The following is a 26,404-nucleotide window of genomic DNA, read 5'->3' on the forward strand; positions in this document are numbered from 1 at the left end:
TCATTCTTCATCCAGAAGATAGTAGTTTAGACATCACCCCAAGATATCTTCCCTTGTGGCTCAGCTGGTAAAGAATCTGCCTGAAGTGTGGGAGACCTGAGTTCGATCCCTGGGTTGGGAAGATCCCCTGGAGAAGAGAAAGGCTACCCACTCTAGTATTCTGGACTGGAGAATTCCATGGACTATTAGTCCATGGGGTCGCACACAGCTGGACACGACTGAGTGACTTTCACTTCACCAAGATATCTGACATCACTTTGTTCAACCAAAACTGATTACCCTTATTTTAGATTTTTTTTTGTGTTTCTTGGGAGAAGGGGCTGTTTGCAGTCATGATTTTACTAGCAAGAATGAGACTGAATCTAGTATTTTTGAAAGAAAGAGGTGACTTCAGAGCTATTCCAAACCAGCAGGAAAAACAGGGGAGATAAATCCAGCTTGTCCAAAGGAGAAAGCAAAGAGGAGGAGGGAATGAGTTGGAGGCTGTTTTGCAGATCAAGGGTTCTCTGTTGCCTGCTCTTCTCTGAGTTACTCTTCTCCATATTCTCTTTATGAAAATGAAAACTCCCTTATGTCCCTCGTTTCTGCAGCTATATCAACCTCTCCATCCTGATAACTTAGGAGAAACCGGGAATCTGTATTCTCCAATTGCTCCCCAACCTTCACGTAGTTCTCTCCACACTCGTTAACTCTCCAAGAACTTATTTTTAAACTGGTTTTGCTAATTTTTGCATTCTCCCCAAGCCTGCTTTCAAGAAAGCTCAGGCTGGGGTTGGGGTTGGGGCGAGGCTCGTACAAGAGTTTCTGGCTCCATCTCTCATTTCCTGAGCTGTGAGCTGGGCTGTACTAATTGACCTCGAGGGTCTCAGCTGCGCTAAGTTGGGTGTTTGTTAGATCTCGTTAGGATTGTAATTAGTGCAGAGAATCTGGGTCACAGGCAACTGGTTGGATTGATGATCTCAGGGGGCATGAATAAAGGCGGGGAATAGCAAACAGGTTCCTTGTTTCGTGGGTGGGATGAGCTGGGGCAGGGAATGGTGGGACTTACGTTATACACACAGACAGACACAGGGTCGCGTGCAGAGAGGCGCTCAAGCTCTTAGGGGTGCACGCCTGTGTGTGTGTGTCTGTGTGTGTGTGTGGTGTGTTCCCTCCCGCATTTACTCGGGTTTCTTTCCAATCTCTCCATATATGGTGTGGCTCTAGAGCAGGCTGGGGATTGGCTGCTGTTGTTGGGAGACTGGGAGGTAGGAAGAAAGCAGAAAAAGGAACGAACCCAGCAAAGGGAGGGAGTGTGAAGGGAAGGGGGCTGTAGCCGAGCTTCTTCAAGGGGCGCAAAATGGGCTGGGTCCCCTTGCCCATAACGTTTAAAGAGGGGAGAAATTCCCTGGGACTGTTGTTTTGTGGGGAATGAGGTCCAGTTTACTGTTGCAGAGGGGCTGGCAGAGGGTAGCTATTTCCCTAGGGTCAGCATGGCATGGCTTGTGAAGGCTGGACCCGGGGTAGAGAAATTTGCTGTTTTTTCCTCCTCCTTTTCTTTTCGCCCTAAACAACCTACAGCTCTGCTGTGGAAATAGCATGCAAATTAATTCATCAGTTTTCCAGGTCAACACCTCAGATATTCTTCCTAATGGAGGCAGATCAGGACCGTAGTTCTGTTCCCCAAACCTCTACTTAACAATTTAATGGGAGAAGAACAGGAAAAGTTGAGGAAAATGTCACTGAAATAGGAAATGACATTTAGTTCTTTACCTGCCTCTGTCCCTCACCCCATTTCAACTCTGTCCTGGATCTCCTCATCTCCTCGCCTGGGGCCTCCCAAAAGATTCTCCCTTTTCCAGTTCATTTGTGGAAGAAAAGAATATAACAAAGATGTTGGAAGAGAGGGAAGGAGGAAGAAAAACACACATCCTGAAAAATGTCAGCAACTATATTGTAAGCAGGTTGCCCCACATCCCTTGCTCAATCCACCCATTTACCCCAAAACATGTGACTGGGAAGAAGTAAGGGAAATATTGCAGGTAAAGAAACTGGAGTGATGGAGTGAGGGAAGAGGGGTCTGGGAGGAGGGGAAAGCTAGAGTTCCAGCATTGTTATCCTTCAGCCGCGGCGCTCCTGCTCATGCTTTAATTGACATCACAGGAGCAGCCCACCAACAGGGTATACTCTAAGATGTTCTTCTAGTGGGAAGCCTGGCTTTGTGCTAAGCTCTGAAATTTTTGACGACAGGAGCTCCAGCTCTCCTCACCCCACCTTTCTATCTGTAGCCTTTAGCACAGTACCTGGCATTCTCTCCTTGAAGAAAGGCCTATGGGCACAGTCCACGAACTGGATCAGCTTGTGTACCAGGATGCAGTGACAGTAAGCTCATCCTCTAAGCCTCATTCAGACTGTACTCCCACCAGCTGAGCTACAGTTAACAAGCCACTGAGTCAAACTAATCATAGCAGCAGCTGCCACAGCTGCTATTCACCAGTCAGCAGGCATTTGCCATACATCTCTACGCTTCCATTTTGCAGATGAGAAAACTGACACTTGGAGAGCTTGTGCCTTGCCCAGGGCCTCATAACTAAAAAGTCAGAGTTTGAACCCAGATCTGTCTGGTTCCAAAGCTGGCCTTATTTTACTGCCACCTTGCGGCCTGGTTTTGGTGCCTGAAGAGCCCAGCAGTTCCATGGCCAGTTCTCAGTTTCCTGGTCCCTGGTCTTTCTTTTATGCTCCCCCTCACCATCCTCCTCCTCTCCAGTATCTCCCTCCATCCTCAAGCTCCCCTGGGAGACAACAGATAATTGGCATTTTGGGATATATATGTCACTCCTGCTTTTGTCTTTTTCTTCATTATGTGGGAACAACAAAGATAAAAAAAGGGAAAATGCTAGTAAAATAAATTTATAGAAAGATGCAGACTTCTATAAAGGAAGTAAATACCATTTTAACCTAGACTATTTGTGACAACGGGTATCTCTGCTGACCGTTCTTGGAGTTTAGGTGAGTGAAGCTCGGTTGGAGGACGGAAGTCTGGAGACCCAGGTCCCTCCCCTCCTACCCCACGAGACTCTGGGAGTAACATGTTGGTGGCACCCTGGTGTACCCTCCTCACTCAAAGATGCATGTAATTATGGAACGGCAGGATAGATCTAGGAAAATTCTTCATGACTGCGAATGGTGGGGACCAAAGGAGTGTGAGAATCTCTCTTTCCTACAGATGTTCAACTAAGGTTCCACCATCTTGCTTACGTTGGGTTATGGAGTAAAGTCAGAGCACAAGAATGGCAACTGAGGGTCTTGCCCAAAGGGTGTTGTTTCCCTCCTACCCATCCTCCTGAGTGTCACATGAGGGCAGTCTTGTGGCCAAGATGTCTAGTTTGTTCCCATTTTCTCTCCTTCCTCCCTCTCACCCTTAGGGGAGCTCCAGGTTTTGGCTCCTAGAGGTTAGAGGAAATCTAAGGAAGAGGATAAAGAAGCTAACAAGCGGTCTGCAGTTGACCCTTGACTAACCTTTGACCAAGTTTGAACTGCACAGGTCCACTTACATGCAGGTTTTCAACAAATACTACAGCACAGCTTGTAGTTGCTTGACTCATCAGATGCAGAGGAACCAGGGTTATGGCTGTTAAGTTAAAGGTGGATTAACCCTTATATTTTTCAAGTGTCAACTGTACTTCAAAGGGTTTTTTTAACCCTTCATTTAATTCAGGGGGCTATCTGTCCCCTTCTTTCCAAAAATCATTCCTACCTGGCCTTTATGACTCATCTCTTGACACTATCACTGTTATTAACTTGATCTTAGAAACTTCAGAGGAAAGAAGCAATCAAAAAGGCTCCCCACAGCCAAGGATGCAGGGGAGCCTGGCGACTCCAAAGGGGGTCGGGAGGATGGTGGTGTGAGTGTAAAGATGTTTTTCTAAAGCTGGGGCTTGATTAATATTGGAAGTGAGGTTTGAGGAAGGAGAGGGAGAGGCTACAGGAAACCCGAGCTTGGCCGAAAGAGGAACCCAGGCACATATTTGGTTTTCCCCTTCATCCTATGCATCACAAGTCAGTTTCTTTTTTAGTCTGGTTTTCTGTCGGGTTGACTATCCCTGGTTCTCCTGTGCTAGGCGCCCCCAGCCAAATCCAAAGCTGTCCCCTCCGTCCAGGGTTGTATCTCTGAATCGGGAAGGGTATGAGAGATGAAGGGGAGAAACACCTATTAAGAAAGCTGGGCAGCTTGATCTCAACCAGAGGCTGCTAGGCATGAGAAGCCAGTGCCTGGTGAGGGCCAGGGTCAGGGAGGATTTTAATTGCACAAATCTTCCTTGGGGCTGGGATAAACTTCACTTGTGTGTGTGTGGACAGGTGGCACTGGCTCCCACATCTCTGGAGTTGAGCAGGTGAAATTTCACCCTCAGACTGAAAACTTGGAATGGGACATGAGAGACCCCTCCCCTCCCCCTCTAAACTTAGGAGCCAAACACATGGTTGGGAGCAGCAGGTTATTCCTCACCACACCTCAGAGGGTGTGTGTGGGTCAAATGGCCAAACAGCCTTCATGACCCTCTCTTCATCCAGGTGAAAGCTTCTTAATATTGCTGCAGGGGTCACCTGCTCCTCACACCTGAGGCTTTAGGGCTCAGAGACAGAGGGGAAGGAAGGAAAGGAGGTTGGGAAATGAGGGCTGTAGGAGGGTCAGGCAGCAGCAAGAGCAACAAATTCGATTGTGTTTTTCTTTTTTGACTGAGGTAAATAAAAAAGCTTTTATCCTGCAACACTTGGAGATAAGAATCTGTCCACCCCCACGAGTTCCAGACTCTGGCACCGGCCTTCACATCAGGCTCTTCCGGTACTGACTGTGCTGGGTGGTCTGTCTGAGGTGGGAGTCGGGGGTCTGCAGGTCCATCTGTCTGTACAGGTCCCTCAGCTCCCTGACCTCCTGCAGCACCCTCTTCGCTTGGCTCCAATTCGATGATGCCTCTCCCAGCAGCCGCTCCGTCTCCAGTAGCAGCTGCTCTGACTCAGAATCGGGAGGAGACCGAGGGGGCTCCTTGGCCTTTCGCTTCCCGTCTCCCAGTCCCTGAACCTCTGCCAGCAGCTCCTGAGTCTTCTCCAGTTTCCTGGCTACCAGGTCCTGGATCCGGGACAGCTGCCCCGGGGGGTGTGGGATGGGGGTTGGGGGGTCCTCGGCCCGTCGTTGGATGGTGTGGGCTGGCGCAGCGTCCCGCTGAGACAAGATCTCCTCCAGGGAGGCACAACGGCTTTTTTCTGTGGCGGTCAACTTCTTGGGTGCCTGTGGGGTGTAGGTGGCCCCTTTGTCTGGCTTTTCCCAAAGTCGGGGAAGGCCGCTTGCCCGGTCCGAGGAGGGCTGGATACGGTCTGAGTCTGCTCTCCGCCGGCTACCTGCTAGCTGGGCCACAGACTTATCCAGGTCGACCCGGAAGCTTTCAGCACAGGAGGTTGGCTCCTCAGGGGAAGGGTCTTCCTCCTGGATCAGGTCCAAAGTCAGCATCCCATCGGAGGTAGAGGTTGAAGCCTGGAGAGGGAGAGGGCGGGAAGGAAGAGGGTAGATTGTCATCCATGGGCATTTCAGGACTGACTGCCTGAGAGAGAAGCAAGCTGTGGTCATTTCCCTCCTCACTGTGCCTTCCCTGAATGAGAAGTCCCCACTCCTGACAGAGCCCTCTGACTTTGTTTGCTCTTTCTTATTCCTTTGATGGTGATTTGAACTTAATTCTTTCATTTTTCTGTGATTTCAAGTAATTTCTCTGGTTGCCCATATTTTCCACTTTACCACGAGCTTCCCCTTACAGTGTCTTTTCCTTCTGTGGACTCGCAGCATCAACTGGGTCTGACACACACAGGATGCCTGGCATGGCAGGGCAACTTTTCTTCTGTATCCTCTGAGCCACACACCTCAACCCCCTCTGCTATTTGGACCTCAGAACCCCTTGCCTTTAAATAAAACTTGTTCTATTTCCAGAATACTGTAATTTTTTACAGGGTAAAATACTGTAATTTTTTAAAAGATAAAAAAGTAATACTTTAAAAAAATTATTCAACACCTCATATGTATTGATACACATGTTATTTTAATCATTCCTCACAGCAGCCCTTCACATGGGCATGATTACACCCCACTTTACAGCTGGAGGTGGGCAGCTTCAGCAAAGCTGATTCCAACCCAGCTTTGTCTGATTGCAAAGCCCGCAAAGCCCTCACTCTTTCTACTATACCTGAGTGCCTCATTCCCTAGAGACTTTGAGCTCGGACACGTGAAAGAAAATCCTTGCTCCTCTAAATGCCTGCAATATGTAATGCTCTTACCTGTCAGGATAGCTAGCCACCAGACATCAGCTTACATTGCCTTGTAGTATTCACCTCTTCTATTTCTCACTTTCCTTGTGAGTGTATCTCATTTTCTTCAAAGGATGCTAAATCTATTAGGCATCCGTGTGTGCTAAGTCGCTTCAGTCATGTCTGACTCTTTGCGACCCCATGGACTGTAGCCGTGCAGGCTCCTCTGTCCATGGGATTCTCCAGGCAAGAATACTGGAATAGGCTGCCATACCCTCTTCCAGGGGATCTTCCAGACCCAGGTATCAAACCCATATCTTCTGCATTGGCAGGTGGGTTCCTTACCACTAGGACCAACTGGAAGCCCCTATTGAGGGCATATCTTTCAAATTCACAGTAGGTACTAAATATTTTTGGTTTGGAGGAATCAAAAAAGGGAACAGGGTGAAGGGACTTTCCTAGCTTTTGACCTTGGTACACAAATGCCTCTGGTGGGCTAAGATACAGTCCTGTCTGAGATGAACTGACATGGAGTTAGCCCTTCAGCAATTTTTACTTTCTAATAGTCTTACATACCACAGCCATTAAGTGTCCCCGAGTTGGAGGGCGGCGGGAGTGCTGGATTTTTGCCCTGTCTCGAGTCGGGTGGGCGAGATAGCTGTCCTCCTCAACGGTGACCTGAAGAGACGCACTGTGAGTCATGGGTGCTATTCAGAGACTCCTAGTCCCAGACCAGCTTCCCCTGAGGCCTGAACATGCCTGGCCTGGGAAATAACTCCCAGCTCAGGAACTGCTCCTGAGCAAATCCAAGGGCAAGGATTTATGGGACATGAAGGGGCTTCTTAGGCTTGCTCATGCGTCAGAAAGCGGGGAAACAGGAGCTGGCAGAAAAGACTTAGAAGCTAGGAGGAGAGCAGGGCTTTCCAAAGGAGATACAGCAGCGGAGCTGGTGGGGAGGCAGACAACAGCCCGCGCCACCATCTTCCCTCTGTAACGGGCCACCCAGCTCCTGTGCCTCGGCGTCCGCCTCCCCACAATTACCCCCCTAACCTCATCCAAGACTCGGTTCTTGGCTCGGGTGATGGCGGAGTTGAGGGCATTGATCCATGATTCCTTCTCTTCCGGACTCACTGCCAGGAAGATCAGGTTAGGTGCCTGTGAGAAGATTCGCGTTTCAGTCAGGGTTTTTACAGAGTTGGCCTCACCTTGACAGTGAAGAAATGAGAAGTTAAACTTCATTCTCTTAGACCCAGCTCTTGGAAGGACAGAGATTCTACTTCTGGAGTCACCTGTAACTTAAGGAAATCATCCTCTATTCCTGCAAAATGCCGTTGCTTGGAGACTGTTTTAGAAATGACCGAGAAGAGCTCAGAAGGGTACTGGATATTAATACAGCACTAGATAATTAGAAGAGGTTTGGTGAAGGACAGGTACTAATATAAAGATCTTTAAATGTTTGAAGAAATAGAATGTGACAGGAATGGTTCAGAATTTCAACCACCTACCATGGAACAGGGAAAAGTGGCTGCTTCCCAAGAGGGGGGTGTGTGTGTGTGTGTAAAGTGGCTGCTTACCAAGAGTATGTGTGTGTGTGTGTGTGTAAAGTGGCTGCTTCCCAAGAGGGGTGTGTGTGTGTGTGTGTGTGTAAAGTGGCTGCTTCCCAAGAGGGGTGTGTGTGTGTGTATCTGACAGAGACAGAGAGAGAGAGAGATGATTTTTGCGGCTGGACAGCTTAAAGGCTGGCTTGCCAGGAAGGAAGGAAATGGCCACCATATTCTCAGATTAAATAACAAAAGCTGGTAGGAGAGCAGTAATTCAGGGCCTCTGAGTCAGAGAGCTGAGAGAGATCCCAAAGGGGAAGGTGTTCTCCTCTGGCCTCCACACCCCTGACCCGGTCCGCGTTCCAGGGCCAAGGTGGCAGGAGGAGCATACCGTGTTCCCGGGCTGTTTGGAGTGGGCAAGAGTGAACTTGCTATGATTCTTCTTGCTCCTGCTCTTGGATTTCCTGAGCTCTTCACACTTCTCATAGTCACTCAGGTCAAACACCTCTTGAATGTTTTTCTCATCTTTTACCTAGGGGAGGATTGGAGGTGAGGTGATAAGGATTAAAATTACTTAGTCCCTTCTCCCAAATTGTTAGTTTAGACCAGTCTGAGAACCAGAAGAAGCCTGAGAAGGGATGGATGACAGGATAGGAAAAGGCTGTCCCACCCAAGGGTCACAGAGGCCTGATAGTTGGGGGGGACCCCAAGTCCTGATTCCTTGCATGGGTTTCCATTTAAACTCCTCTCACAACTCCCCTCAGCCAAGCTACTGTTTCCAGAACCCCAGTAGGTCTCTTCATTATGACTCCTACTTTGTCCTTCAAAGGACACCATTACAGGGCTCATACTTTAATCCTACCATTCTGAAGTAAGCAGACCTGGATGGCCCTTGATTGTCCAGAGAAGATAAAGGCAGAGCCAACATTAGGGGATTTCTGGAGAGAATGGAGGGCTGCCTCCAGCCTCCCCTTTCTTACTTGTATGTTCATGCTTTCTTACCCTCATTTAGCTCCTTCCTTAAATATATTCTATTATGATGAGACTCATTTATCTCCTTCATTTCAGGAGCTTTAGCACCACAGGGTGGAGAAGGCAATGGCACCCCACTCCAGTACTCTTGCCTGGAAAATCCCATGGATGGAGGAGCCTGGTGGGCTGCAGTCCATGGGGTTGCTAAGAGTCAGACACGACTTCTGTCTGTTTAGTTTTAACAAGTGCTGGTGGTTGTCGTCTTGGGATGTCTTCTTGGGATGAGCGACTTCACTTTCACTTTTCACTTTCATGCACTGGAGAAGGAAATGGCAACCCGCTCCAGTGTTCTTGCCTGGAGAATCCCAGGGACGGGGGAGCCTGGTGGGCTGCCGTCTATGAGGTCGCACAGAGTCAGACACGACTGAAGCGACTTAGCAGCAGCAGCACAGGGACAGCCACCCCTGTGTTCGGTTTGTTCAGATTGGGTGAAAAGTACACCTGTAGTTCCTACCCCACCTTATTCCTTCCAAGGTACCATGACAACCCAGTGTAGCTCCTGCAGGCTTGAGAAGCCACTAAAGTCACTCCATGTGCTCTAGGCAAAGATACGTTTATACTCTCCCTGGAGGACTACTTGAGAAGAGTGTTCTGCTACCTCTTCCCATGATTCCAGTTTGAGCCCTTTTAAGTCAGGAAGTTCCTCCTTGTGTCTAAACTGAGCCCTTCCTGCTTGTAGAATCTATCCTGCAACCGGCTCCACCCTTAGCAGCTTTATCCACCATTTGGCTCTTAACTCTCTTGCTGAACGTCTAATGAAAGACCACAACTCTGTCTATATCCTCTGACCCCACAAAGTGAGCGCCACAAAGCAAATTCCATTAAATTTCTGCCAAGGTCCGTTTTAAACCCCTCAGGGATTTTTCTCTTCTCCCCTGAGGTGTTCCCATGGCTCTGGCCCTCTGAAGTTGTGATCTGGCTTACAAGAGGAGAGAAGACTTTGTCACTGGTCCAGACAGAGGAGTCTGTGTTTAGAAAACCCTTTCACCCTCTGCTACTTGCACCTGAGGTTAGAAGACCCTGGGGAATGAGCCTGTTCACGTCTTCTTGGGATGAGAGACGACAACCACCAGCACTTGTTAAAACTAAACAGACAGAAGTAGCGTCATATGTTCCTTGGATGGTATCTACCCTCCCTGGCTGGAATTATTTCACAAAAGAGTCCCCACTTCACAAGTTCTGACATAGGAACTGTGAGCATGGAGGTGACTTCATCTATCTGCCTGGCTCTCTCTTCCATCCCCCAACCCATCTCTGCTCTTGTGTCTGCCCATCCTTCTGACTTGCCGCTGGACCCAGGGGACACAGGCCCATTCAGGTGAATGGCCGCTCATACACCCACCTTTGTTTGTTTCAACACGTGTGGCTCCTCCAGGCCTCTCCCCTATCCTGGCTTTGGGCTAGGAAGTGACAGGGGCCTTGAAGGATTGTGGGTGGAAGTGGACAAGATGCTGGCAAGGGGTGTCCCAGAACAATTCCCAGAAACATGGGAGCATGGATGCAGGGTGGTGCATCACTCCTCTCCCCCTCCTTCCTCAGAGCTGAGACTATCAGCAGAGGCCAGAAATCTTGGAGAGGAAAGTGCTGGGTGTGTGTATGTAGCCAGGGGAAGAGAATTACTTGTTTCTGTTTTCCTTAGGGGAGGGGAGGGGAAGGGAAGGGAAGGGAGGGAAGGGAAGGGAGGTATTCTGGCTTGGACATGACTGATAAGCAGCTCTGGGGAGCAGGAGACACAGACAGAGGTCAGCCCTGCATAGGGCAGGGGTAGGAGACAGGGTAAGACAAGCAGTGAGACAGTGCCTGGGGAAGATGGACAGCTCCAGGACCCCAGTTCCCCACTGTATTTTTTTCCCCCCATCTAATTCATACAGTCTCATTTATAATTACCACCCAGCAAGGTCAACCCTTCCTTTCCCCTGATTCTTTGTCCTTAAGCCACAGAAAGGAATTTTTCCTATGCTTGCCAAAAAAGATGCCCTGAACTCAATTTCCTCTACCATGAGGTCTCCGGAAGGTCTAGTTTCTGTTCCTATACATCAGCCCCATGGTCAAAAGGTGCCCTTTGACTGAGAATGAGGAGAACAGTTATTAACAACAAACACAGAAGGATTTCTTTGGTTGAGGCAGTTGCAGGAAAAAGACTGGTGCAAATTCTAAGACAGAGGGTTAGGGATTTCCTTGCATTAACATGTAAATTACAGATATCATAGTACATTTTTTTAAAACTCTTTAATTCTATGGGCTCTGGAGCTTTCAGGAAGGGGACAGAATACAGTCTACATCCTTGATCAGTTTCACCTTTAGTCTAGGCCTTTGAAGCATGGAAACTGGCTCCAAAGAAGAGTAATACCAATAGGCTTGTTCCCTCTTCCTATGCCTTCCTCTGCAGTGGGCAGTTGGCCCCATGACTGGTCAGATGTTCCTGACTCACGGGACACCAGACATCCTAGGTGGAGGTCATTCCATTCTTTCCCCTGTCTCAGTACCCCTTCCTCCACAAACAAGGGTCAGTCACACTCTTTCATCCCCAGACTGTTTTTTAGATTGCTACAAATAAGAAAAAAAAATGTCTTGTTCCTTCTGCCCTTTCCCTGATCTCATGTTTTCCCCACTGACGTGTGGGAAGTTCTCCCCGATTGCTCACTAGAGTTTCCTGCCATTATGAAGTTCAGGGAAGACAGGAGATACACTTGGACACTTGCTCTAAAAAAGAAAAAAAAAAAAAAAAAAAAAAACACCAGAAACTCAGCAAATTGTGGGGGGGGAAAAAAAAACACTTGGGTAGGATTTGGGGTTGGGTAGAGGTGACCCTTAAAGATAAATTCTCCTGTCAAAGTGTTTTCTCACCTCACTCCAACACCAAGTTCTCAGCTTAGTGTAAACAGCAAGGTTTAAATACCCTTAAGAGGGATCTCTTTGGCCCTGGCATAGCTTAGGTCTTTCTTAGCTGCTTCGGTAGATGTTCTGTTCAAGATGAATACTTTCTCCAGGACTGCGTGTGTGTCTTGTTTCAATACCATAAAAGGATTTATTTACCTAAATATAGTCTAAGCAGAAAGCAGAAGAGGTTAGAACTCAGGGAGGACTTCCCAGTTAGCCCCTGGTGAGGGAACTCACCCTCACCAGGCAGGGGAGGGCCATCCTACCAGCGGAACTCAGGACAGTCTCCTAGGCAATGCTGCCCTAGTCACAGAGATAGGGACTGGAATGACTTCTAACCCACGGAGGGGCAATTTTAGTTTCTCCACATTCCTATGTGTTACTGAGCACAAGAATTAGGGATAAAACAGAGAAGAGTTTGGATTCAATATGTGGGTTCAGGTTCTGACCCAACATGGACTGTTTTCATTTTAACTATAGACCCAAAGACACAGAGACATGCAGGGGTTCAAAACTCCACTCTCCCTTCTGATATAATTGGTGGGGGGTGTTGGGTAGGAAGGAATGGAGAATGAGTTCCTTGCTTCTTTGTTTTTAAGTGGAGTGGGGGTGGGGAACAGAGAACATGTTAATTAAGGACACTGGCTTCAAGAGAAATAACTGCCACTTAGAAATACTCTACCTGAGGTCATGTGAGACTGCCTCTGGATGGTATGTGTGTTTTCTGTGATTTGGAGCAGCTGTACTACTGATATGACTTGCATATGTCTCTGTGAGAGACAGGAAAGGGGAGGCTAGCTGGGCTGGCGGGGCAGGAAGGAGGGAAGAATAAGGTGAACAGAGTGTTTCAGCAGCAACAGCAAAGGAAAAAGAATCCTACGGTCAGCTTGAGGCCAGGATAGGGGACGTTAGGGGACACTTAAGAGTTTTGGGGACATCTTGGGAGGGAGTTATCATGGTTATCAGAAAGGTGTTTTCAAACGAAAATCTTTAAATAAGATGCAACTTCTAACTCGGGTCTTCTCACTGAAGGGCGACCTTTCTCTGCAGATAAGATGGGGGTAGAGACCAACCGGACCGCTGAACTCGCTTTCGGAACAAAATGAGGAGTGAGGTAAGGGGGAGACGAGAAGTACACATAAGACCCCTTCGGAGAGAACAGGTCAGGACTATGAGAAAACTGGGTAGTTCGCGGCAAGGGCACCTACCTCCTTTTCAGAGATGTAGAGCTGGTCCCCTTTCAGCACCACGTAGCGGTTTTTCCAAATCTCCCTGAAAATCCCTTTCCCGCAGAATTTCCGGACCCAGCCGACCTTCTCAGGCGGTGCACACTGATGGTTTCCATCCTGAGGCCCCTGCCCCCGCGAGTCAGATGAGAATCGCACGGTTAGGTGGTATGCAGCTTTTTCCTCCTCGCGTTCTGTCCCCCGCGCCCTCCGGAGTCCCCGGTCCCCTCCCCGCGTCCGCCCCGCCGCAGCTGGAGTCGGGGAGCCCCGCGTTTGCTCCCCACTTCTTCAAAGCCTTTCACTCCAAGGAACTCGCATCCCTATCGCTCCCCTCCCCCGTCTTCCAAATAAACAACTGGAATTGCCCGTGCCAGGGGTGAGGGCCGGGCTGGAGCCGAGGGGTGGCCTTCGGGGCTCCGCCGGGCCCCCCGCCCCCTCCCCCAGCTCCCCTCCACGCCGCGCCGGGCTTTACGGCATTTTATTTCTCATTGTCTCCTCGCCGCTGCAGAGCTTGGTGCCAGCGGCCGCCCGCCGCCCGGGGAAGGCGAGGCCGGGGGTCGGGGCAGAAACTCAGCCAAGTTAGCCCCCGGCCCAAGTAAACAAACAAAAGCCCCCGCGGTTCCTCGTCGCGGGCCCGGTGCACCGAGGCCGAAGCTAAGGGGACCGGCGACCAGGCTGGGCGGGAAGTAAGGGGCTGGCGCGGGGTGTCCCCGGCCCCCAAGGCGGCCGCCCGCGGGTCCGACGGGGCCGGGGTCCCCGGGGCACAAAGTCAGCGGCGGCCACGGGGTGGGCGGACGTACTCACCCTCTTGGTGGAATTGTTCTTCTTCATCATTCCGGGCTGCCGGGCGGGCGCCGAGGGGCGGCCCCGCGTCGGGGGCCGAGGCCGCTTCGAGGGGGCTCCTGCCCACGGGGAGGGTGCGCAGAGGCCCCCGGCACCGCCGCCGCTCCTCCCTCCCTCTCCCGGACTCTCCCCTTCTTTGTAGCTCCGGTTACACTAAAGGCCGGCCTCCCTCGCGCTCGCACACACACGCACGCCTGCTCCCCGCCCCTCGGCGCCCTCCATCCCGGCGCCCACGCGGCCCGGTCCCCCGAGCGCGCCCCCGCCGCCCGCCAGCCCGGCCCGGCCTGGCCGCTCCCCCGGCCCGGCGCGATGTGGGCGGCCCAGCCCGCGCCCCGCAGCTCCATCCACCCGCCCGCTGACGTTGCGAGTTCAGAATAAAGGGCGAATCGCCGAGCCGGAGAGAGTGTGCTCCCCCCACACCCTCCTTTGTTTCTGACTCACTGAGGGTGAAGAAGACAGACCTACACCCCGCCGGGGAACGGCGTCTGGGGCGGCGGGGGCACCCAGACTCGCACTGACGGCCGGAGCGAGAGGTGGAGCCTGAGAAGACCGCCCGGGCCGACCTGCCGAGGGAGCCGGCAGGGGCCGATGGAGCGAGCGATGGAGAGACAGGCAGGTTCATAAAGACCGGCGATAACCTAGATCGAGATCTTCTCCCAAACCCCAAACAAAAACAAGAGCGTGAGCTGGGAGGGCGTGTTACCCAGGACTGGCATCCGGAATTCACACGCCCTAGGTGGTGGAGTAGTGGTCTGGGCAGGTCAACTGTTAGGGAAAAGTTTTATGCTTCGGAGGGTACTGATGTGTAGGGGCTCTCCGCTGAAGAACTTAATATTAATACACATTTGTTCCAGTTTACAAATTATTAGGCCTTATTTGAGCCTTGGGAGAATCACCCTATGTATGAGGTAGATATTATCTCCGTTGCATAGAGAGAAAAGTGAGATACAGAATTTGCAGACACATTGTAAGTGCTGGAAGGAATAGAATTCTTGTCTCCAAAGCCGTGATCTGTTAGACCAAGTGGCTTTTTTATAAGCACCAGGTAAGGCTTAAACATCCTGCTATCTGGTGTCTCTCCCTAGTGCACTGACGTGTACAAATTCTACCCTGTCTACCACAATGCCCAGAGGAGGCCCTGGCTGGAGGAAACTGCTGATCACTCCTAAGCCGAATCTGCCTCCGAGCCCACACACCAACATCTTGGTGACTTCCTTTTCCCCCTCAGTACACATTTAATGGGAAGAGGAGAGAGGGAACCTAGTTTGGGTACTGGTTTCATCACTGCTCTGTGGCCTTTGGTCAAGTCACTGAATTTCTTTGGGCCTCAGTTCCTCTGTAGGAACTGACTGCCAGTTCCACCAATAGGAAAGATAGGAGAATACATGAGATGACCCATGAAAGTCCTTTCAAAATACAGTATTGCCCTCTAGGGCTAATTACTAAATAATAATGAGCTAACGAACACACTGCCTGGCATATGGCAGGCACATAGAAACTTCCAAATGAATAAAAATCCCTGGCACAGAGGAGCAGAGGAAAGGAAGAACCTCTTTTTCAGAGATGTCTCAAGATTAAAAAAAATGTTGGTCAAATTGAGGAGTGAAGTGGTCTTGGCTTTCTCTGGTATTTGTCAAATGAAGGAGGGGGTCGTCTCTTTTTTTTTTCCAGCTCCACTTTTCTCCCTAATCCAACAATATTCCTCTTAACCTCTTCTCATTTACATACTAATTTATTCCTCTATTTTAGACTGATACAGAAATGTATCCTTTCATAATGCTCTCATATACAGTTTCTTTAAATCTTTAGTGCCACCTTGTGAGGTATAAATATTATTTCCACTTGGAAATGAAGAATAAATATTATTCCCACTTGGAAAATGAGGAAACAGGGCATGGCACGTCAACCGACTTGCCCAAGTTAACACAGCAAGTTACTGGCTAACTAGGTTAGAATCCAGGTTTTCTGACTCCACAAAGCCTAACACATACACAGTCCCCTTCTCACCATCTCTGTTTTCCACCCTCCGTGGCAAATAGAAGGGGGAAAAGTGGAAGCAATGACATTTTATTTTGGGGGGCTCCAAAATCACTGTGGAAAGTTGACTGCAGCCATGAAATTAAAAGATGCTTGCTTCTTGGAAAGAAAGCTATGACAAACCTAGGTAGCATATTAAAAAGTAGAGACATCACTTTGGCAACAAAGGTGTGTATAGTCAAAACTATGGTGTTTCCAGTAGTCATGTACAGATGTGAGAATTGGACCATAAAGAAGGCTGAGTGCTGAAGAACTGACGCTTTCAAATTGTGGTGCTGGAGAAGACTCTTGAGAGTCCCTTGGACGGCAAGGAGATCAAACCAGTCAATCCTATGGGAAGTCAACCATGAGTATTCATGGGAAGGACCAATGGTGAAGCTCCAATGTTTGGGCCATCTGATGCGAAGAGCCAACTCATTGGAAAAGACCCTGATGCTGGGAAAGACTGAGGGCAAGAGGAACAGGAGGTGACAGAGTATAAGATGGTTAGAGAGCATCACCAACTCAATGGACATGAATTTGGGCAAACCCCTGGAGACAGTGAAGGATAGAGGAGCCTGGAGTGCTTCAGTCCATGGGGTTGTAAAGAGTCAGACAGAACTTACTGAACAACAACTATTTAAAAGTGATTTAAAAAAGAATGAGAAAACCCAAGTTATCTTCATAAGCGAGGAAGGAAAATGTCCCAATATACTAGTGAGAAAACTACCCTGCTTGATGTTTTGAAAGCTTGCTGGCCCAGGGAGACAGGAGTGGTTTGGACTTTTAAATAGGTTCTTGTTTATGGGGAAAAAAAAAATTAATTCATGACCTGCCTCATCTTCCTTTAGTCAGCAAATACTTGAGTACATCCTGCATGCAAGTTACTAGAGTCTGCTGTGCTGTGTCGGCAAGGAGCTGGAGCTTTGTGGAACATCAGGCAGGGTGACTGCTAAAATATCCAAACTCTCCAAAGTAATTTTCAGATTCCAGAACAGATGCTTGTGGGCTGGAGAACCTTCCCTGTCTATTTGCTCCTGAAGCTGTTACATAAATTTCTGGCTTTTCTTTCTTCATTAACCTGTACGGCTACACTCCCTCATGTTACCATCCTGCCCTACCCTCCCTCGCTTGTCTGCTTTTGTCCGGTTCCTCATCCCTCTTTCCCTAAGCCGTGCTCCTCCCCTGGTCTGTTCTTTAGGCTTTACTTCTCTCCACCAGGCGATCCTCGTCGTGGCACCTGAATTGGGATCTATGAATTGGGACTGTTTCCAAAGACCAATCTTTAAGTAAGAAATCTTAGGGTAGGAACTTATGGGTTCTTTTTCTCATTTTCATAGCAGTCTCCTCAGTGAGCTTGACACTACCACACACACAAACCACAAAAATAACTCAAAATACCCCAATTTCCTTCTTTGGTGGAGATAAGATACTGGGGGTACTTATGGTGGCTTACTTCCCTAACTGCACTGCCATGGTAAGACCCAACTGTCAGTAGCTTTGTTCTTAAACTGGCTACTTTATAAGTAACTTCACTTAAAAGAGGAAGAAGGGAGCCATTAGAGGTAAGGATTGTGAATTGCTGCCTGCACATTCACAGGCCAGAAACTGTTAGCCAAACAGTTGTTTAGCTAAATTCAAGCATCTTGGCTTTTGTAGAATGAATGGGACTTAGAGGTTTTGACTAGGGCATTTCAGTCTCCTAGAAGGGAGGTCATTAAAAGCATATGAGACCTTAATTAAAATGTTTTTAGAGATTTCTCCAGCAGTCCAGTGGTTAAGTCTCCAAGTTCCAATGCAGGAAGCACGGGTTTGATTCCTGGTCCCAGAACTAAGATCCCACATGCCATGTGATGTGGCCAAAAGTTTTTTTTTTAAATGATGTTTTTAAAGGGAAAAAAAGAAAGGGCCAGTAATAATATTATCAGCTCTATAAATCTTAAATAAAAATATGAATCTTTGATCCTTAATAAATGAAGAAATGCCATCTTCTGGTATAAAACACCTTGAAGGAAGGGCTCATTTCTTAAGACTTTAAAATTTTCCCCTTTTTTTGGCTGTATCTTGAGGCATGTGTGTGGGATCTTAGTTCCCTGACCAGGGCCCCCTGGAGTGGAAGCACAGAGGCTTAACCACTGACTGGACTGCCAGGGAAGTCCCTAGAATTTTTTTTTATTACTTATTTTAATTGGAGGGTAATTACTTTACAATATTGTGGTGGTTTTTGCCATACATCGACATGAATCAGCCACGGGTGCACATGTGTCCCTAGACTTAATATTGCTAGCTGAGCAGGCATGATGGAAGCAGGTGAATAATGAAGAGAACGATATTAGAAAAGTGTTCTTATTCCAGAGTTATCTTGCCAAGAGAAAGGCAAGCACAGGTAATCCTGTTTGGAAAAAGGAGGTTTCTATTTGAAAAAACTATGTAACTTGTAAAATGCTGCATTTAAAATTTGTCTCCCCTAGCCTTAAAAGTAAGGCTGCCTTACTTTTTTTTTATTATTTAAAAATAAAAGAGAACAGAACTTATTAGATCTTAGCCCTTAGCTGTAATATGGACAAAAGCCTTAGGGGCTTCTCATGAGTGTATGGTGAAACAATGGCCGAGAGCTGAGAGGAGAGGAAGGTGGAGATGGGTCCAATGACCCTTAGGCTCTTCCCTCCTACTTCTTAAACTGCTCATTAATGTAGTGGGAGGATGACAGAAATTCAGTCATTTTGTGTAGTGATTCTGTATCCCCAACTTGGAGACAGAATTCATATTATTTATACTATAAGTCAAATTTCATTGGGTGGTTTACTATGTATCAGACATTGTTCTAAGTGCTTTATATGTATCCTCTCATCTTATTTAGTCCTTACAGTCCTATAAGGAGGAATTTAATTACTCTCTTTTTGTATTAATAGATGAGGAAACTGAGCCACTAAGAGACTTAATAACATTCCCAAAGTCACATAACTGTGGCACAGATTTGAGCCTAGGCTATCTGATGCTACAGAAAATTTATCAACATAAAAGGAAGGTTTAAAAATTTTATGCCAAGCACCAGGAAAGGACTGTGGTAGTTTTTGAGCACACCATTATTTCCTGGTATTAATGACATTATCAATTTCCACTGCTTTCAAGAGAAGTGAAATTGACACCAGAATATATTATTTGCCTTGACATACTTTGCCTATCCTTTGGGTCCAGGCCATGCCTTCTCTCTGTTTGGTGTACAGCCAACTCATGCCTCATGTCATAAATTCCCATAAATAGTTATTAACCCCAAAGAAACAAAAACAAATCACTTGTATCTTTTCATAAAATGGACTTTTATTGTCTTCATACATGGTTTCTCAGTACCACAGAAAACTGCAATTTAGGGACAAACAATTTTTGGATGGTTCTTATAGAAATATGAGTTTTCAGAAATGATTTGTGTAGAAATGTGACGTTAATGAAAAATAAAAGGGGTCAAGAGAAGAGAGTCTGTAGTATATGCATCTAATTTTTACTTTTTAAAACTCCTTTAAGCTCTAATCCTGTACTCAAGTAAGAGCCCAACAAAATTCATCAGAAACTGAAGTGATTGTGCTATCAAATACAAGGAATACATTTTTTTGAACTGATACAAATGGTTTAATTGTTAATTCCAAATACTGTAAACATCTGTACATACATACTTTTGTTCTTACTATTCAGTTTGCCTAAATTAAGTATGAGTTCATGAGCTATTTAAAAAAATTAATTTTTATTGAAGTCTAGTCCCTTTACAATGTTGTGTTAGTTTCTGCTGTACAGCAGTCAGTCAGCTATATGTATACATTATATCCCTTCGTTTTTAGTTTCTTTCCCATTTAGGTCACCACAGAGAATGGAGGAGAGCTCCCCGTGCTATAGCTGTATACAGTAGGTCCTCATTAGTTATCTATTTTATACATAGTAGTGTATATAAGTTGATCCCAATCTGCTAATTAAGCAATACACTTATTTATTTGATAAAGAAACCATGAGAAAAGTGGAGTGGAATGGGCTCAGACTTATTCTCAACTCATCACCGGGAGTCTTGGTGTCTGTGCCAACAGTTCAGGAATCAGCAGGCTACCTGGATGTGGGTTATAACAACAAACACAAAACCCAAGGCTCTTCTCCAACATGCCTCTGGTCAGTGGAGAAAGCCTGCAGCGACGCAAGAGGGGAAGTTGCACCATTCGGCTCACCTCTCCATCACCATTTCATCTTCTGCTTGCTGACCTTGATGTAACCTGAGAGCTTTCCTTGCTTCGGCTGTGCAGTCCAGAAGCCAGAACTTCCTCTAGGAAACTGACCAGTAGACTTGAGTTACTCAAAGGGGAAAAAGAGAAAAAAAAAAAAGGCATCTCCAAAACAGAGTATCTTGCTTATAATATCTATGTAGATGAAAGGATATCATGAGTAGAACACAAGAAGCACTGGTCTGATATCTGGGTGCAGAATAGAGGCAGCAGTTGAGCACGAAAACATCTGGACTGGGAGAGTACCTTTTTGCACTTCCCCAGAGTTCTCACTGTGTTTTTAGTTTTAAACTTGCAGGATTTTTCAAGTTTGAAATTTCTAGTCTGAAATCCAGAATTTTTAAGGACAAGGCTGTATAATCTCAGAACCATATTATATCAGTACCTCTTACTTATACTCTTAAAACTGCCTCAGAACTTTTATTGTGCCTCTCATCTATTCTTTATCCAATCTGCTATCCAAAGTGGCATCAATTTTCTAAATACAAGTTATATCCTATTGTATACTTTCTCCTCTTCTGCTTTAAAAACTTTCTTTTGCTTATAGAATCATATACAAATTAAAATTCAAGGCTCTTTATAATGTGGCCTAATAATAACTAATAGTTGTATTTATTTTGTTCTGAGAATTGGTTTAAGCTATATGTGTGTATACATATAAACAAAAAATATGTATTTATGCTATTATCCTCACTTTAAAAATGAGAGATTAAGTGACTTGAGAAGGTCACAACAGCTAGTTAAGTGGCTTAGCTGGGATTCAAATCCAGCTCTCGAATCCACACAATACTCTCACTTGTCTGGTTCCATCTCTCACCAGCTATGCACCCTATGTGCCTTTCGTTCCCAACCATTCATTGTTCCCTAAATGTGTCCTAAGCTTTCACACCTTTATGCTTTTGCTCTTATGTCCTAAGTCTTAAATGATTCACTACCCCTCCTTTGTCTGATGAAATCCCTTGTATCATTAAGGCTGAGGATTAAAGGCCACCTTTTCTGTGAAGCCTTCCCTAACTCTCCTCCATGCTGAACTAGTCACCGCCGTCATTATCACTCTGTCCTAGAGCTGTTTTAGTACCATATTATTAATTAGGTACTCCATACAGTATTGATGCCAGAATAGACTGTGAGTTACTTAGGGTGGGACTAAGATTTATTCATCTTAGATCTTCAGGGTTTAGCACAGAGGCTGACACTTAGTAGGGGCCCAATGAAGGTATACTGAAGCCTTCTCTGTAATACCGGAGTTTGGGAGGCAGTACTTAGAAGTATGCTGGACTCATTCTCAGTATACAGGTCTAGTAGCAGGCAGAGGGTTGGTGAAATGATCAGGTAACTTAATATTACCACAGTTGTGGCAGTTTTAGACCTGGAAGATTCTAGGCTTAGAGAATTTAAATTCCAAACTCCTTTGCAAAAGAAGAAAATGGTGAAATAGAGGGAAAGGAGTAGAAGCTAAACTCATCTATTCATCCACTGAACACCTCTGTTAATAATGGCACCTCTGTCTAGCCTGGCTCTTTGGCCAGTTGGCCAGGAGACACTTTGAGGTCAGAAAATAAGTGTCAGGAAATGAGGCAGCATTTTTTTTTTTTGAAAGATAACACAAGAAGTCTTTGATTAGTGATTTTTGGTAAGAATGAAACAAATATGCTGGGAAACCCTATGAAAACCTATGAGGTGATCTTTGCTTCACTTGAGACTGTGCTACATGTGCAAAGGAAAGGAGTAACCTTCCTGAAACTGTACTTAAAGACCCTGCTCTGTGGGTCAACAAGACCCCACATTCTTGCCTGCAAAGAGAAAACACTCTTTATATCTGCTAGGCCTAATTTTGTTCCCCAGGGCTATTGTGGCTTTTTAAAAAGTATCTATTTGGGGACTTCGATGAGTCACTTCAGAATGCTTTAAAAATTATGGGTGATGAACATATTGGTATTTGTACCCCAAATTTAGACTGTTTAAAAACAACAAAACAGAATGATTTTTCTTCCCAGATTTGTTTTAAATCCATATTACTTAAAAAGCAAACTCAAAAATCCCCTTCCCCTGTGGTACTGTAAACCCAGTCAATTCAGCTCAGTTCAATTAAATGTAGCAGTATTTACTGAGCAGCCGTTATATATTAGGCACTGAATGAGGTGTATATATGAACACTTGTTATGACTTCTAAACTTTAAGGGACTCTGAGTCAGAGGGATACACAATCACAAAGCAGCGTGAGAGATGGTACCAGGGGCTAACCTAGTGGATTAGCACTATCGCTTGTCTTGGTTTGTGCTGTCATTTTGGGCTCTATGGATAGAAGGAAGGTGGGCAGAAAAAAGCCCTAATTTTTATTTTTATTTATTTATTTATTTTTTTAAAAGCCCTAATTTTTAAAAGTCAAACTCAAAAAATCTTGCATCACACATTGAAAAACAAGTTTCTTTACTTTTAAGTCTTTGGTAAGGGACTAGAGACTAACACAGAATTTAAAATTTTAATTACTAAAATAATTGAAAAGACTGTGTTCCTAAATAAATCTATATATTATAACAATATCTATTCCTTTAAAAAAAACAAAAAACTATACTCCACAGATGAAAATTACATGTGAGTTTCTTACAACAAAAACATTAAAGGAATTTAGAATCAGATCTGAAGAGTGGTATAATGGAAAAAAATGAATGGAATTTCCAGGGAGCAAGAAAACAGAATAAGACATTCTGAAAAATAATGAGAAAAAATCCAAGATATTTGCCTTAATGGAGTAATAAACTTCTAATTATAGCCAAATACTTAGCTGCAATATCGGAATGGGGGAGAGAAAAAGACAAGATGGAACTTTTAATAGCTCAAAATACTGATTACAGTTGTCAGAGCTACTAGTATGTTTCATGTTTCTTTGCTTTTGCATATACTATTCCCTCTGTCTAGAAAGCTGTCCCATCCCTATTGCATTTTACCTAGTGGACCAATGCATCTTGTAAAACCCAACTTGCTCTCACAGTACAACGCCTCTAGGAATTTATTTGTTTTTGTATCTATGTTCCATGTAAGCCTATGAGTTTTTTGGGGTACGAGTAATACATGAATATATTCTTTCTGTAAAAGTGTTAAATAGTATACATAAAGCTCGTCTTCTTTGACTCTTCTTTTCCCCATAGTCTTTCCAGAGATAACAATTTGATCAACAAATATTTATTAAGTGCCTATGTGCCAGGCACCATTTTAAAAGCTGTGAATATAGCAATAAGTGAAGTGAAAAAATTCTGCGCTCATGGCATACATATTCCAATGGGGAAGGAAGGAAGATAAGCAAAATTGATAAGTAAAATGTAATAATAATAATGGTAAAAAAAATCACTTACTACATGTGAAGTACAATTCTAATGAGATAGAAACCATCCTACTTCACAATGAAATTAAGGCACAGGAATCAAGTCTTATATTTTGAACATGACCAAATTGGGATGCAAACCCAGATAATCTTGTTCTCTTATTCAAGAGAACAAGAGTTTGTTCTTTTAACCATGATGCTACACTGCCTCTCTGTAATATGTCAGATGAAGAGAATGCTATGGAGAAAAACAAAGCAGGTTTGAAGGAGAGTTGGAGGTAATGATGGTGGTGTGAGATTTTAAATCCAGTGGTCAAGGAAGACCTCACTGAGAGACTGACATTGGAACCAAGACTTGAGTAAGGCAACGGAAGACATATCTGCGGGCTTCCAAGGCCTGGTATGTTCAGGGAACAGAAAGGAGGCAGATGTAGCTGGAGTGAGGTGAATAAGGTATTGATGCGATTACAGAGATTAAGGGAAGGGGACGGAGGGGAGAGTGAAGATGAGCTCATGTGAGGCCTGGTAATAAGGATCGTAAGGATTGTGATTTGTACTCTGAGTAAGACAGGAAACATCTGGAGGGTTTAGTGCAGAGATGTGACATTATGTACTTTCACAGATTTGCTCTACTGCTATACTGAGAACAGACTACACAGGGGGTTAAAGGTAAGGCATCCTGATGGGAAGTGATGGTGGTACAAATCAGGCAGTTGTGATGAGAGGGTATCAGGTTCTGGACATGCTTTGAAGGGAAGGATCACAAGATTTACTGATAAATCAGCATGTAGGTGAGAGAAACAGGGGAGCCAGGAAGACAAAGTTTTTGGACTAAGCAAATAGGAGAATGGATAAGTCTGAGGGAAGATTATATTTAAGAAGAAATACTGGAAACCTGGTTTGATTACTGTTAAATATGGATGTTTATTAGACATTCAAGTAGAAGTATCAAGTAGACAGTTGGATATATACATCTGGAGTTTGGGAGAGAAGCTCAGATTAAAAATAGTGATTCTCAGGACTTCCCTGGTGGTTCAGTGGCTAGGACTCTGGGCTCCCAATGCAGGGGGCCCAGGTTCAATCCCTGGTCAGGGACCTAGATCCCACATGTGGCAGCCAAGGAGCCCTCTTGCTGTAACTAAGACCCAGTGCAACCAAATAAATAAATAAAAATATTTTTAAAAATAGTGAGTCTCAATGGAGAGGTGTGTGATTTTATGTTCAGGGTACATCTGGCAATGTCTGGAAACATTTTTGGTGGCCATAACTGTGGGAGTGTCACTGGCCTCTGGTGTGTAAAGGCCAGGGATGTTGCTGAACATCCTACAATGTACAGGACAGCTCCCCCCAACAAAGAACTATCTGTCCTCAAATACCAACAGTGCTGAGGTTGGAAAAACTCAGACTAGAGATATAAATCTGGGAGTCATTAGAGGCTATAGTTTAAAGCCATAAGACTAGCAAGGAGTGAGGTGTACACAAGAAGAGAGGGAGTCCAAGAATAGAGTTTTAGGGACTTCAAAAATAGGAAAAATGAACAAAAGAGACAGAGAAGGAATGGCAAGTGTGGTAAGAGGACTAGCAGAGTGTAGTTTCTGGAAGCTAAGTGGTAAAAGTCTTTCAAAGAGAAGGAACTGGTCAACAGTGTCAAATGCTGCTGAAATGTCAAGTAAAATGAGTACTAAAGTTGATTCTGAGTTTAGCCACATGGAAATCCCTGGAACCACAACAAAAGTGATTTCGGGGAATGACAGGCATGAAAGGCTAAATGGAGTGGCTTAAGAGAAGAGGTAAGATTTAAAAGAAGATACAAGTTTAAGGGAATGTATAAGGAGAGGAATCAGAGGTCGTGAGTAAAAACAACTCTTGAAGAATTTTGCTATAAAAGAGAACAGAGAAATAGCATAGAACCTGGGCAGAGACAGGAGGTTAACAGAGAGTTTTTAAAGATGGGGAAAAAACCCAGCATGTTTCTGTGCTTCTATGAATGATCCAATAGAGTGTGAAAAACCCATTCAGGATTGAGAGAGAAGCAGGTCTGGAGCGATGCCCTAGAGAAAGTGAGGGAATGGAATCTGGTGCCCAAGTGGGAGGGCTGGGCTCAGCCAGCAGCACTCACCACTTGATGGGACGGAAGGCGGAGGACAGCGGCAGTGTGGGAGCTGTGGGAGTTCTTGTCTAAAGACTTTTTACCTGCAAGTCCACCTCAAATAATAGCTTCTTGATCTGTGTATCCGCAATATAAAGCAGACACTGAATTAGGTATTTGCTGAATGAATACATGGATCAGATTTCTATTTTTTAAAAGAAGTTGAGACCTCAGCTTAAATGTCACCTATTGTGCTAAACTCTTCCTAAACATCCGGCAGCAATTTTATCAGGAGTAAGGGAACAAGGTGGCTTTGATATCTGCGTCTGAAAATATTAAGAATCTCATACATAGAGATCATACTGCTCTTCACTGGGTGTATACTTTACCCATTTAGAACTCATTATTTCTCAAATGCAATGTACCTTTCCCCACCACCTCCTGTCTTCAGTTATGCTGTTTTCTCAGTCCTGAATGCTCTTTCTTCCTATGGAAATCCAACTTACTCTTCAAGGTCTAGTTCAAATGCTATCTCCACGGTGAAGCATTTCCTGATTACACTGCCAGAATTAATTATTTCTTTTTTGGACACATTTTATTTAACTTACATACATTAACACTTCTCAAACTTTTGTACCTAAGAACCCCTAAACAACAGAAGAGAATCAATTTATTAGTATTGAGGGTACAGTCCAAATGGTTTACTGGCTTATATCTTTCTTTGAGGGCTGATATTTTGCTTTAAAAACACATAACAATTTTGTTATTTTTCATAAAAGGGCCTTTTAAATTTCAACATAAACATATTTTTATTTTTTGCATAGGAGTTGACCAGTTAAATTATTTAATTCTACTCCTGGAATTAGAAGTCCCACCGACTTCTAAAGAAAACAGACATCCCAAAAGATGTGTCATGCTTATTC

General features: G+C 45.4%; 2 protein-coding genes across 2 annotated transcripts in view; both read right to left on the reverse strand.

The window, feature by feature from the left end:
• Positions 1-4,692: 4,692 nt before the first annotated feature.
• Positions 4,693-14,093, reverse strand: PLEKHO1 (pleckstrin homology domain containing O1). Its single transcript, XM_006049212.4, has 6 exons — positions 13,754-14,093; positions 12,932-13,078; positions 8,203-8,343; positions 7,321-7,425; positions 6,847-6,948; positions 4,693-5,509 (listed from the first exon to the last, which is right to left on the reverse strand). Exons 1-6 carry the CDS (start codon positions 13,781-13,783, stop codon positions 4,805-4,807), a joined length of 1,230 nt encoding a protein of 409 aa, XP_006049274.2. The 5' UTR covers positions 13,784-14,093; the 3' UTR covers positions 4,693-4,804.
• A 5,014-nt stretch (positions 14,094-19,107) lies between these two features.
• Positions 19,108-26,404, reverse strand: part of VPS45 (vacuolar protein sorting 45 homolog) — a 66,621-nt gene continuing 59,324 nt past the window's right edge. The window contains exon 15 of the mRNA XM_025287938.3: positions 19,108-20,119. Coding sequence (XP_025143723.2) covers positions 20,032-20,119 — 88 coding nt within the window. The 3' untranslated portion in view covers positions 19,108-20,031. The remainder of the gene's footprint in view (positions 20,120-26,404) is intronic.

This window comes from Bubalus bubalis, chromosome 6 (genome assembly GCF_019923935.1).
Source record: "Bubalus bubalis isolate 160015118507 breed Murrah chromosome 6, NDDB_SH_1, whole genome shotgun sequence".
NCBI classification, from domain to species: Eukaryota; Metazoa; Chordata; class Mammalia; order Artiodactyla; family Bovidae; genus Bubalus; species Bubalus bubalis.